At 46.7% G+C, this 12,320-nt stretch overlaps 1 protein-coding gene across 1 annotated transcript in view; it reads right to left on the minus strand.

Annotated features, from left to right (window-relative positions):
* The window catches only part of LOC144605667 (oxysterol-binding protein 2-like), a 193,201-nt gene that overhangs the window by 45,346 nt on the left and 135,535 nt on the right, over positions 1-12,320 (minus strand). The window contains 2 exon segments of the mRNA XM_078421143.1: positions 3,050-3,097; positions 11,160-11,358. Coding sequence (XP_078277269.1) covers positions 3,050-3,097; positions 11,160-11,358 — 247 coding nt within the window.

Genomic DNA, 12,320 nt, shown 5'->3' on the forward strand with positions numbered 1-12,320 from the left:
AGAGGGCAAAAATTCAATAGGAACCTGAGGGGTAATATTTTCACGCAAAGGGTGGTGGGTGAATGGAACGAGCTGCCAGAGGAGGTAGTTGAGGCTGGCACTATCGCAACATTTAAGAAACAATTAAACAGGTCCATGGATAGGACAGGTTTAGAGGGATATGGGCCAAATGCAGGCAGATGGGGCTAGTGTAGAAGGGGCATGTTGGCCGGTATGGGCAAGTTGGACCAAAGGGCCTGTGTCCACGTTGTAGGACCTTCGGCACGGTGGCGCAGCGGTAGAGTTGCTGCCTGACAGCGAATGCAGCGCCGGAGACTCAGGTTCGATCCTGACTACGGGCGCCGTCTGTACGGAGTTTGTACATTCTCCCCGTGACCTGCGTGGGTTTTCTCCGAGATCTTCGGTTTCCTCCCACACTCCAAAAACGTACAGGTATGTAGGTTAATTGACTGGGTAAATGTAAAAATTGTCCCTAGTGTGTGTAGGATAGTATTAGTGTGCGGGGGTCGCTGGGCGGCGCGGACTCGGTGGGCCGAAGGGCCTGTTTCCGCGCTGTATCTCTAAAAAAACTGTTGTGGTAGTTTCTCCCAGCAGGATTAACACGCTAGAGTCTGCCTCATGTATGATAAACTCATTGGCAAATCCATTTATTTCGAGAATTGGATAACTGCTCTTCCATTACAAACCCATCAGTTCAGTCAGGAAGTTAGGTATCTATAAGAAACCATGAGCCTGATTTCCATTCAACGCAATCAACTCTCAAACAATCTGTAACAAAGATAATTAAGTCATTACCAGCCATGACTGCTGATTGCACTGAATAATGCAATACTAATTACCACATAATTATATGCGAAGCAGCGATATAAAATTCATTTGCATGGGCTTAAAACACAAAGAGGATTATATTGCTGCTATAAATATAGATCAATACATCCTGTTGGATTTTACTGCCTTACTTCTTGGTCCCAAGCATTGCATTTTAATCAAAAAGCATTAAAGTGATTTAATTCAAAGGCAAAATGTGCTCGAAACTCCAGCTGTTTGGGACTTTGGAGGCGGCAGATTTTTTTGACCATGGTTTAGTTTAGTTTATTGCCACGGGTGCTGAGGTACAGTGAAAAGCTTTTTGTTGCGCGCTAACCAGTCAACGAAAAGACTATACATGATTACGATCGAACCGTTCATGGTGTACAGACACAGGGTAAACGGCAGGACATTTAGCGCCAGATAAAGTCCAACACAGTCCGATTAAAGAGAATCTCAGGGTCTCCAATTAGTGAGATAGTAGCTCGGGACCCCTCTCTGGTTGTTGATAGGATGGTTCAGTTGCTTGATAACAGCTGGGAAGAAAAATGTCCCTGAATCTGGAGGTGTGCTCTCTTGCCCGATGGGGGAGGGGAGAAGAGTGGATGACCAGGGTGAGACTGGTGCTTGATCGTGTTGGTGGCCTTGCCGAGGCAGCGTGAGGCATTGATGGCATCAATGGAAGGAGGCAGCATAAAGTGCAGATGGAGTCAATGGAAGTATAAGAAAATAACTGCAGATTCTGGTACAAATCGAAGGTATTTATTTGCAAAATGCTGGAGTAACTCAGCAGGTCAGGCAGCATCTCAGGAGAGAAGGAATGGGTGACGTTTCGGGTCTCCCGAAACGTCACCCATTCCTTCTCTCCTGAGATGCTGCCTGACCTGCTGAGTTACTCCAGCATTTTGTGAATAAATACCTTGGAGTCAATGGAAGGTTGACTTTCTTATTAAAACTCCAACACATCTCTTAACTCACATTTTCTTTTAGATGTTGCAAACTGGAGGAATATGTTTTCCAATGAGCTCAAGTAAGTTTCATGGGAGCGTGGCCAACAGAAAAAAAAAAGAAAAATCCCAGTGGAGGCTGGGAAACAGAAGCCGTTGAGTTTCAAGAGGACATGGAAATGGTCTCCAGGTGTGTTAAAGAGAGTTCAGGAACCAAAGCCCTAATGTGTTGAAGGGGGGGCAGGAACCAGTCCACCAGCATGTTGGAGGAAGCAAGGAAACGGGGCAGGGGAGGAGGGGGGTGTAATCTGTTACTGGAGGACAGGATATGGGAAGGTCAGGGTGTTAACAGGAGCATGAGAATGTGGCTGTTGGTGAGTGTAAAAGAATGCATGGGCCCATCCCCCCTCAGCTTGATGCTGTACCACCAACATATGTGTAGGAAGGAACTGCAGATGCTGCATTACACCAAAGATAGACACAAAATGCTGGAGTAACTCAGTGGGTCAGGCGGCATCTCTGGAGAAAAGGAAAATATGATGTTTCGGGTCGAGACCCTTCTGTGGACTGAGAGTCAGGGGAGAGGAGAGATGTGAAAAGGTACTTGGGCAGCAGATGATTGGAGTTTGGTTGCCCGTGAAGATGCAACTATCAGCACGTGCCATAAACAAGACAAAAATGGAGTATGTCTGTTGTCCCCAAAGAATGGTCAAGTATTTCATCAAGATGACAACGTCTACCTTTATTCATGTGATTATATAACTAGTGAACTATACAAGATGCCATTACATAATCTCAATGATGACAGGGATGTTGGTCCCAAAAGTCATAGTTAAGAGACACTATCATTATACCATGATAGAGCACTGCACAGTATTTTAAGTGGGAGTTTTGTTTTTATTTCAGTGCACTATAAAGAACAGGCAACTTCACCCACGTCAGGACTGGATTTTATTTTATATGTAGAGTGAGGCCCTGCAGGAGCCTGGGGCTTACCAGGATCGGGAGCCACTCCAGTAGACCAAGCTCATGGGGGTCCGGACTTTGGAAAGGGCGCTCCCGCATGTGTAAATACGCAGTTTCACATGTGTCACGTAAAACACCATTGACCCATTGAGATTGTGTGCGCTAAATCCAGCAGAACACCAGGTGTGATCTCGAAGCATTGAAAAGCAATCTTCCTGAACGGTCCCACATCAGTCTGAGGCATGGTAACCAAATCTACCTACACACATCACCCACAGGCAATCAAGATAAGGACATCGAATGTGAACATCAACTGTTAATCCACCTACCTTTTAGACGGTGCGATCTCTGCCCCAACCAAGAATCAGTCCAGCTTCCTTTGGAAGGCGTGTAAAAGAAAGACAGACTTGCATTTATATTGCACTTTCCACTACTTAAAAGTGTCTTAAAACCTTTTACAGCTCGTTAAATACTTTGTAAGTGCAGTCACTAGGAAAAGCCACACAATGCTCTTATAAATTTCCTATTCCTTATAAATTATTTTCATGTGATGATAATGAGATCAACTGGCTTGGTTAGGGTGATTAATCGATAAATATTGGCTTAGACATTGGGACAATCTTCCATTTCATTTGACATAAAGTACCAATGTCAGTACTCCCACAATGTGCAGTACTCCCACAATGTTGAGCTGAAACAACCTGGATCGTGTGCCTACAGGTAACACAAGGACTTGAGTCTGGGAGAAGGATCTTGACCAAGGACCTGGAGAAGGATTTGATCTCCCTGCTTCTGGTTTGGAAGATGAACCAAGGTTCAATAAAGGTTTGAGGTGCCCGCTAACACGAGTACCAATCACTACGGTCCACTCGGATAGAGCAGGACAGACATGAACAATGAACCTCCAGCAGGTCAAAAAGTGCAGAGGAACAGGTGGGGGAGGGGGAGACAACCCTGCAGGTTCTAATCCTTGGTATCTACTTTGGGACGAGGAACGGAGAGAACAACTTAAGATAAGCAGGAAAGAAAACTGCAGATGCTGGTTTAAATCGAAGGTAGACACAAGATGCTGAAGTAACACAGCGGGTCAGGCAGCATCTATGGAGAGAAGGTATGGGAGATGTTGCAGGTCTCGACCCGAAACTTCACCCATTCCTTCTCTCCAGAGATGCTGCCTGACCCGCTGAGTTACTCCAGCATCTGTGTCTAACTTAAGATAAGCAGCAGCCTTGAGCAAGGCCATTTGTTCACAGATCCAAAAAAACATTTCACGGCAGGAGACTATTGGAAATTGCCTTTGAAATCGTTAGAACTTATTCCCTCCAATAATGCAATGCACATCCCCATAAAATAAATATTAGGAAAACTTTAAAAAACACACCTGTACACAACATTAGGGCAAAAACAGGGCTATCATTTTTGGCTTGGATACACTGGAATTTACAAGGATGAGAGGGGATCTTATCGAAACGTATAAGATTATTAAGGGGTTGGACACGTTAGAGGCAGGAAACATGTTCCCAATGTTGGGGGAGTCCAGAACCAGGGGCCACAGCTTAAGAATAAGGGGTAGGCCATTTAGAACGGAGATGAAGAAAAACCTTTTCAGTCAGAGTGTTGTAAATCTGTGGAATTCACTGCCTCAGAAGGCAGTGGAGGCCAAGTCTCTGAATGCATTCAAAAGAGAACTAGATAGAGCTCTTAAGGATAGCGGAGTCAGGGGGTATGGGGAGAAGGCAGGAACGGGGTACTGATTGAGAATGATCAGCCATGATCACATTGAATGGTGGTGCTGGCTCGAAGGGCCGAATGGCCTACTCCTGCACCAATTGTCTATTGTTTATTTTGATTTTCTCCATTCTGAAATGAAGTCACAACTTGCGTCTCTGACGTGGGAATAATTATCCGTTGTCTGTTTTGACAAATTGCAAAAATTGCTGATGATTGCAAAAGATTGCAACTTTTTATAGAAACATAGAAAATAGGTGCAGGAGTAGGCCATTCGGTCCTTCGAGCCAGCACCGCCATTCAATATGATCATGGCTGATCATCCAAAATCAGTACCCCGTTCCTGCTTTTTCCCCCATATTCCTTAATTCCGTTAGCCCTAAGAGCTATATCTGACTCTCTCTTGAAAATTATTATCTGCTCAATATTTGGTTAATTTCTTATTTCTTTATTGCCACCCCTCAGATTACGCAGTGTTGCTACAGACAACCATCTCCAACATGGAGACAGCCCGGTGAGCAGACAGGAAGCTACAATTCTGCCCCCAATCTCAATCCTGGTCTTTTCTCGCCTTCAGCTCTTCACCCATACCACCCCCCCCCCCCCCAACCCACCCCCTACTTTCAGGCTCACGAAGAGACCCGACCCAAAACGTCACCAATCATTTTTCTCCAGAGACGCTGCCTGACCCGCTGGGTTATTCGAGCATCTTGTGCCTACCAATTATACTCGTTACTTGAACAGAGGAGCTGTTGATTCTAGTGGGAGCAAGACTTCGCGGTTTGGAAGGAACTGTGCTGGAATGTTACCTTAACATGGACAGCTGCATAAGGATCCAGGCCAGGCATCCGCTGATCAACTCTGCAGCACTTTCGGAACTCACAACACTGTCTTGCCAAGGGCAGCAAATCTCACGTTACTTCAGTTTCTCCCTCATCCAGTTAGTTAATATTTAATCGAGTGCCTGCTCAGATGAGGCCGACACCTATTTACCAGTGCTGCCCACGCTCATCAATGTCGAAAACTACCTGTGACAGTCAGAGCCTACAAGGAATCAGAAAGCAGGTCTGACAGATGGATTGTAATGAACAGTGTGATTAACTGTGCGAATGTCTCATTCAACAAGCCAGTAGCTGCCCAGATACACCACCGAGTTCTGCTCAAGGGCACAGTCCCCGATTCTCTCCATTAATTTGGACTCAAAGTTTCCGGGTGACAACTGTTGTACAAGAGGACTAACATCGAAGCAGATGGCGGCAATTCAGCCCATCTCTCAGGACAGCAATCCCATTAGTCTCATTCCTCCTTCCCCTGCTTTCCCTGTCCTGCTGCAACTTATTCACACAACAGTCACACATCGCCCCATCACTCCCACAGCAATTGTAAAGCTAGCAGACCTCATCCAAATAGACAAACCCTGCGCCTCTTCCTTACGTCCACCATCTCTAAGCGCTGCCACATTACGTTCTATCGTCAGAAGCTTGTTCATGGAGGTTGGTTTTATGGAGGATCTTGGAACGAGGGAGAGACAGTGAGAGGTGGCGAGTCGAGTGCCTCAGCGACTGGAAGCGTGTCCACCAATGGGCGATGCAATTTGGAGACGCGACATCTTGGATAAATAGAGTGGGCTGGAGGATGATAGCAGGGCCTTGAAAATAAGGAACGGGCTTTTATATTTTAGTCAGTCCGTCTCGGTCAGCGGCAATAATTACTGCTGCGTGGGCAGACATGAAACAAACACCAAAGTAACAATGAATCGAACGCAAACTGAATAAGCTTACTGTTAAACCCTTTGGACCCATTCTATCTGAGCAATGTGCTGTCAACTCTGGTGACACTGACAGTGACAAATCACAAACACTAACGTGGTACTGAGCAAACAGCAAGTCATTCATACAAATGCATCCGTAATGGTTTAAAAATCAATTTGCAATAATGGCTATTGTAGATCATTGTTCAAGGGGCTAGATAGGGCCACCAGTCAGAGACACACAGCACCCTGGCCACACTCTCCTTTAACTCCTGCCATCGGGAAGGAGATGTAGGGGCCTGAACATTGTAACGTTAAGGTTCAGGAGCAGCTTCTTCCATACAGTCATCAGGATATTAACACTAGAAGGTATCACAAAATGCTGGAGTAACTCAGCAGGTCAGGCAGCATCTAGGAGAGAGGGAATGGGTGACGTTTCGGGTCGAGACCCTTCTTCAGAAGAAGGGTCTCGACCCGAAACGTCACCCATTCCCTCTCTCCTAGATGCTGCCTGACCTGCTGAGTTACTCCAGCATTTTGTGACACCTTCGATTTGTACCAGCATCTGCAGTTATTTTCCTACACTAGGGTATTAACACTACATCCTCCACATACAAGCTCTGATCTACATAGACGTTGGGGCATTGGTTTCGGGGGGGGGGGGGGTTGTGTGTGTGTGTGTGTGTGTGTGTGTGTGTGTGTGTGTGTGTGTGTGTGTGTGTGTGTGTGTGTGTGTGTGTGTGTGTGTGTGTGTCGTGGGTCTCTGGTGCTGTAAGGCAGCAACTCTACCGTTACACACCATGCCAGTCTGCATTTGTAATGACTTAGCTCTTAAAATCAGCTCCCCATCTTACCATTTCCCTTGTCATTTCCCCACCTCAATGTAGTTTCTTCTTTTCACGTTTTTATTCGATTGCCTTTTGAAATTTACTATTGAATCTGGCCTTAAAAATAATTATCGACAAACGTCTGGCTGTTTTGCCAACTATCTGAGATTCTCTGATAATTGTCACTGGGGAATAGAAACAGGTTTTCTTTATTTTCTTTTATCAACACTTTTCCCGGTTTTTGGATGCCTCTGTTAAAACTTCTCTTCATCTCGTCTGCTCTGAGAGAGACAATCCAAACTCTGCTCTGATTCCAGTCCCAAGATACCTCAGCAGTATTTCCTCAGTGTGGCGTTCTAAGCCTGACCACCTACTGCTGCTTCCATAGACCTCCCTTTTACAACAAGGGGGTCAGAAGGGATGTTCGCTAATGACTGCACAATATTATACTGCTCGACAAATGACACAGCCATGCATGAATGTATGGAGAACCAGGCAATACTCAGCCATGGGCTGAAACATGACAAGTACACACACATCCAGATTCAGGGACAGCTTCTTCCCACCTGTTTGTTATCAGGCGACTGAACCATCCTATAACCAACTAGAGAGCAGTCCTGAGCTACTATCTACCTCATTGGAGACCCTTGGACTATCTTTGATCGGGCTTGGAATCCTATCTTTGATCGGATTTAGTTTGGAAGAATGAGGGGGGGGGGGGACCTTATTGAAACATACAGAATAGTGAAAGGCTTGCTTAGAGTGGATGTGGAGGGGATGGTTCCACTGGTGGGAGAGTCTAGGATTAAAGGTCAAAGCTGTAGAATTAAAGGACGTTCTTTTAGGAAGATGAGGAGAAATTACTTAAGTCGGAGGGTGGTGAATCTTTCGAATTCTTTGCCACGGTGGAGGAGGCCAAGTCAGCGGATATGTTTAAGGCAGAGATAGATAGATTCTTGATTAGTACCGGTGTCAGAGGTTATGGGGAGAAGGCAGGAGAATGGAGTTAGATAGAGATAGGGAGAGATAGATCAGCCATGATTGAATAGCAGAGTAGACGTGATGGGCCGAATGGCCTAATTTTACTCCTGTCCCTTATGACTTCACTGGACTTTATCCTCCTGCATTAAACATTATTCACATTATTCCCTTTATCATGTATCTGTACACTGTGGACGGCTCGATAATCATGTATTGTCACTCCGCTGACTGGTTAGCAAGCAACTACATCTTTTCACTGTACCTCTGACAATAAACTACACTCAAACTGAATCTTGGGTAATGTCCAATCTCCAACAACTCGGGCGGCACGGTAGCGCAGCGGTAGAGTTGCTGCTTTACAGCGAATGCAGCGCCGGACACTCAGGTTCGATCCTGACTACGGGTGCTGCACTGTAAGGAGTTTGTACGTTCTCCCCGTGACCTGCGTGGGTTTTCTCCGAGATCTTCGGTTTCCTCCCACACTCCAAAGACGTACTGGTATGTAGGTTAATTGGCTGGGTAAATGTAAAAATTGTCCCTAGTGGGTGTAGGATAGTGTTAATGTACGGGGATTGCTGGGCGGCACGGACTTGGAGGGCCGAAAAGACCTGTTTCCGGCTGTATATATATGATATGATATGATAACTCCATCTGAATTCACGAGAAGCATTAATTTACTGGCATTATCACCAAGTCACACCCCATCAATATCCTGTGGTGCATCTACATAAATATTGTGGCTACAAGGGCAGGCACAGCTGCTGCCTCACAGCGCCAGAGACCCGGGTTCGATCCTGACTACGGGTGCTGTCTATACGGAGTTTGCACGTCTCCCCCCCCCCCATGACCTACGTGGGTTTTCTCCGGGTTCTCCGTTTTCCTCCCCACTTCAAAGACGTGCAGGTTTTATAGGCTAATTGGCTTGGTATAATTGTAAATTGTCCCCAGTGTGTGCAGGATCGTGCTGGTGTGCAGTGATCGCTGGACGGCAAGGACTCTGTGAGCCGAAGGACCTATTTCTGTTCCGTATCTCTAAACTAAAGGAGCAGCCCAGAGTCTACGTGTTCTGTGGCTAGTGACTCACACTCTGACCCCCCCACCCCCCCCCCCCCCAAGACCTCTTCACCATTATTTACAAGGCACAAATCAGAAAGCATGTTGGAATACTCTCCACTTACCTGCATGAGTGCAGCTCCAACAACACGGGAAGTTCTGAACTATCTTGCAGTGGTTCAAGGAGTCAGCTCCCTACATCCTTGTCGAAAGAAATTTGCGGGGATCGCTGGTCGGCGCGGACCCGGTGGGGCCGAAAGGGCCTGTTTCTGTGCTGTAACTCTTAACTAAACTAAAAACTAAACTAAAATGAGGGATGGGCAAAAATGTCCGTCTCGTTAGCGCCACCCAGATCCCCAAACCTGAATAAATGTAAAACTCCAGGGAGTTTTCCTGGTCACTCCATGGAACCTCAACAGAATTCATCAAGGGCGAAAGGGAAGAAGTTTGCCAAGGATTAATCGGAGAAGCAGCTCAAAAATACTTTAAACGCAAGGAACTGAGAAGGTAACTCTTACATTTAAATTAATGCCAATATTCACAAAAGCCATCTCATCAACTATTGTGGAAAACAAGATGACCAGTGAATTGTGTAGGAAGGAACCGCAGATGCTGGTTTACACTGGAGAAAGACCACAAAATGCTGGAGTAACTCAGCGGGACAGGCAGCATCTCTGGAGAGAAGGAATAGGTGACGTTTCGGGTCGAGACCCTTCTTCAGGCTCAAAACCTGATCATTCATTTGCAATCACCTGTGAAAGGCAACCACGATCAATTTGAGAACCGGAGGTTTGTCGAATCGGGAGATGAGGCTACATTTTGAAGGAAGCCAAAAGTGGGCAGTGACCCAACAATTGAACTTCCCTTGAGCTTTACTACAACAAGTGTGGTCATATTGGGAACCGGCTCTTGCGAAGCTCTATTCCTGTACAAATGGTCCTGAAAAATAAGCAGGCAATGTTCACCGTACCCTAGAGACAGACATAACAGTGCACATACTGTCTGAACCTCTGAGTCAGGATGCCAGTTCAGCCCCCAGGCCTGCTCCAATTTAATTAGATCACGGCTGATCTAATTAACCAACTAATTAACTTGCAACCCAGCGGTATGAACGTTGATTTCTCTAATTCCAATTAACTCCTGCATTCCCTCACCTCCCCTCTCCCCCCCCCCCCCCACCCTTGTCATCCTACCTGTTCCTCTGTCCGCATCCTTGTACCCCTCCTGTCATCATGCCTTCCCCAGCCAACAATGGGCCATTGTGGGCTCCACCCTTCCTGAGGTCTTCCGTTGCAGCCCTGATTTGTTCTGGCCTTTTCTCGCGTTGTTTATATCCCCCCCCCCCACAACCCTCCCTCTACTTTAAGTCTGAAGAAGGGTTCCGACCCAAAATGTCACCTATTCCTTTTCTCCAGAGATGCTGCCTGACCAGCTGAGTTACTCTAGCGTTTTGTGTCTAACTTCAGCTGCGCATTCCTGACTCCCTACGTTAACTGCTCACCCCTTTGCTCAGCAAGAAAAGACGCATCTCTGCCGTAAAAACTCAAAGACTCTGCCTCCATCACTTTGCTTTCAGGAAGAGAGTTCCAAAAGATCACATGTGTAAGAAGGAACTGCAGATGCCGGTTTAAACCGAAGATAGACACAAAGAATTGACCAACATTATTTGTTAAAAAGTTGGCGCCTTGGGGCGAATCTTGCGTGTACTGTGTATGCAAAAACAAAAACATTCACCGGAGCTTCACAGAACATGTGACAATACTGTAGTTAACTATCTATCTATCTTTCTATCTATCTATCTATCTATCTATCTATCTATCTATCTATCTATCTATCTATCTATCTATCTATCTATCTATCTATCTATCTATCTATCTTCTGTCTGTCCGTCTGCGTGCCTGTCTGTCTGTCTCTCTGTCTGTCTATCGTCTGTCTGTCTATCGTCTGTCTGTCTATCGTCTGTCTGTCTATCGTCTGTCTGCCTGCCTGTCCGCCTGTCTGTCTGTCTATCGTCTGTCTGTCCGCCTGTCTGTCTCTCTATCATCTGTCTGTCTGCCTGTCCGCCTGTCTGTCCGCCCGCCCGCCTGTATCCAGGCTTACCTTTGCTGGCGTTGGAAAGCTCTGTGGAGCTGCTGGGCAGTGCAGGTGGTCCGCGGCAGGCTCGCTCCAGGCTGTTGTGCTGCTTGGCCAGCTGCTCGATGGTCTCCTCCAGACGCAGCCGCTGCTCACGCTCGTACTGCAAGGCCCGCTGCCATTTGCGACTGTGCGTCTCCGCTAACTCCAGAAAGTCCCGGCATGCCTGAGGACAGACACCAAGGGGCAACGCTTACCAGCGATCAGGAACAAGGTGAGAGAGAGTGACGCGATGGTCAGTGGGTGCATGGGAAAGATCTGCTTCGATGGGCCAGGTGCAGGCAAGGTTATGGTGCCTACACCGGGACCAGCTTGGTGAGGCAACTTGGTCAGCATGGATGAGTTGGGCCGAAGGACCTGTTTTCATGCTGTGCAGTTGTACGACTCTATTGCCCATCTTTAATTGCCTCTTGCCTCGGTGTTGCCGTGAACTCAGTGTGGTTCTTCATAAGGTCATAGGGCATGGAACGAGGCCCTTCAGCCCAACTTGTCCATGCCAACCAAAATGTCCCATCTACACTTATGCCACTTGCCCACCTTTTGTCCATATCCCTCTTAACCTTTCGTATCCATGTGCCTGTCCAAATGTCTTTTACATGTTGTTATAGTGCCTGCCTCAACTACCACCTCTGGCAGCTTATTCCATATACCTACCACCCTCTTTGTAAAAAAAATGCCCCTCAAGGTTCCTATTAAATCTTGCCCCTCTCACCTTTATCCTACTTCCACTGGTTCTTGACTCTCCTTCTCTGGGTAAAAGACTCGGTGTGTTCATCCTGTTTATTCCCCCTCAAGATTTTATGCACACTGATCGCACCATCAGGGTGCTGTAGACTTGGAATTACTTGATATTAATTTAGTTTAGAGATACAGCACGGAAACAGGCCCCTCGGCCCACCAAGTCCACGCCGACCAGCGATCCCCGCACACTAACACTATCCTACACACAGTTCAGTTGAGTTGATTGTACCGAGGTACAGTGAAAAGCTTTTGCTGCGTGCAAACCAGTCCGTGGAAGGACAATACTTGATTACAATCGAGCCGTTCACAGTGTACAGATACGTGATACGGGAATGACAATAGACAATAGGTGCAGGAGGAGGCCATCTGGCCCTTCGAGCCAGCACC

This window comes from Rhinoraja longicauda, chromosome 25, assembly GCF_053455715.1.
Source record: "Rhinoraja longicauda isolate Sanriku21f chromosome 25, sRhiLon1.1, whole genome shotgun sequence".
In the NCBI taxonomy this organism is placed as follows: Eukaryota; Metazoa; Chordata; class Chondrichthyes; order Rajiformes; family Arhynchobatidae; genus Rhinoraja; species Rhinoraja longicauda.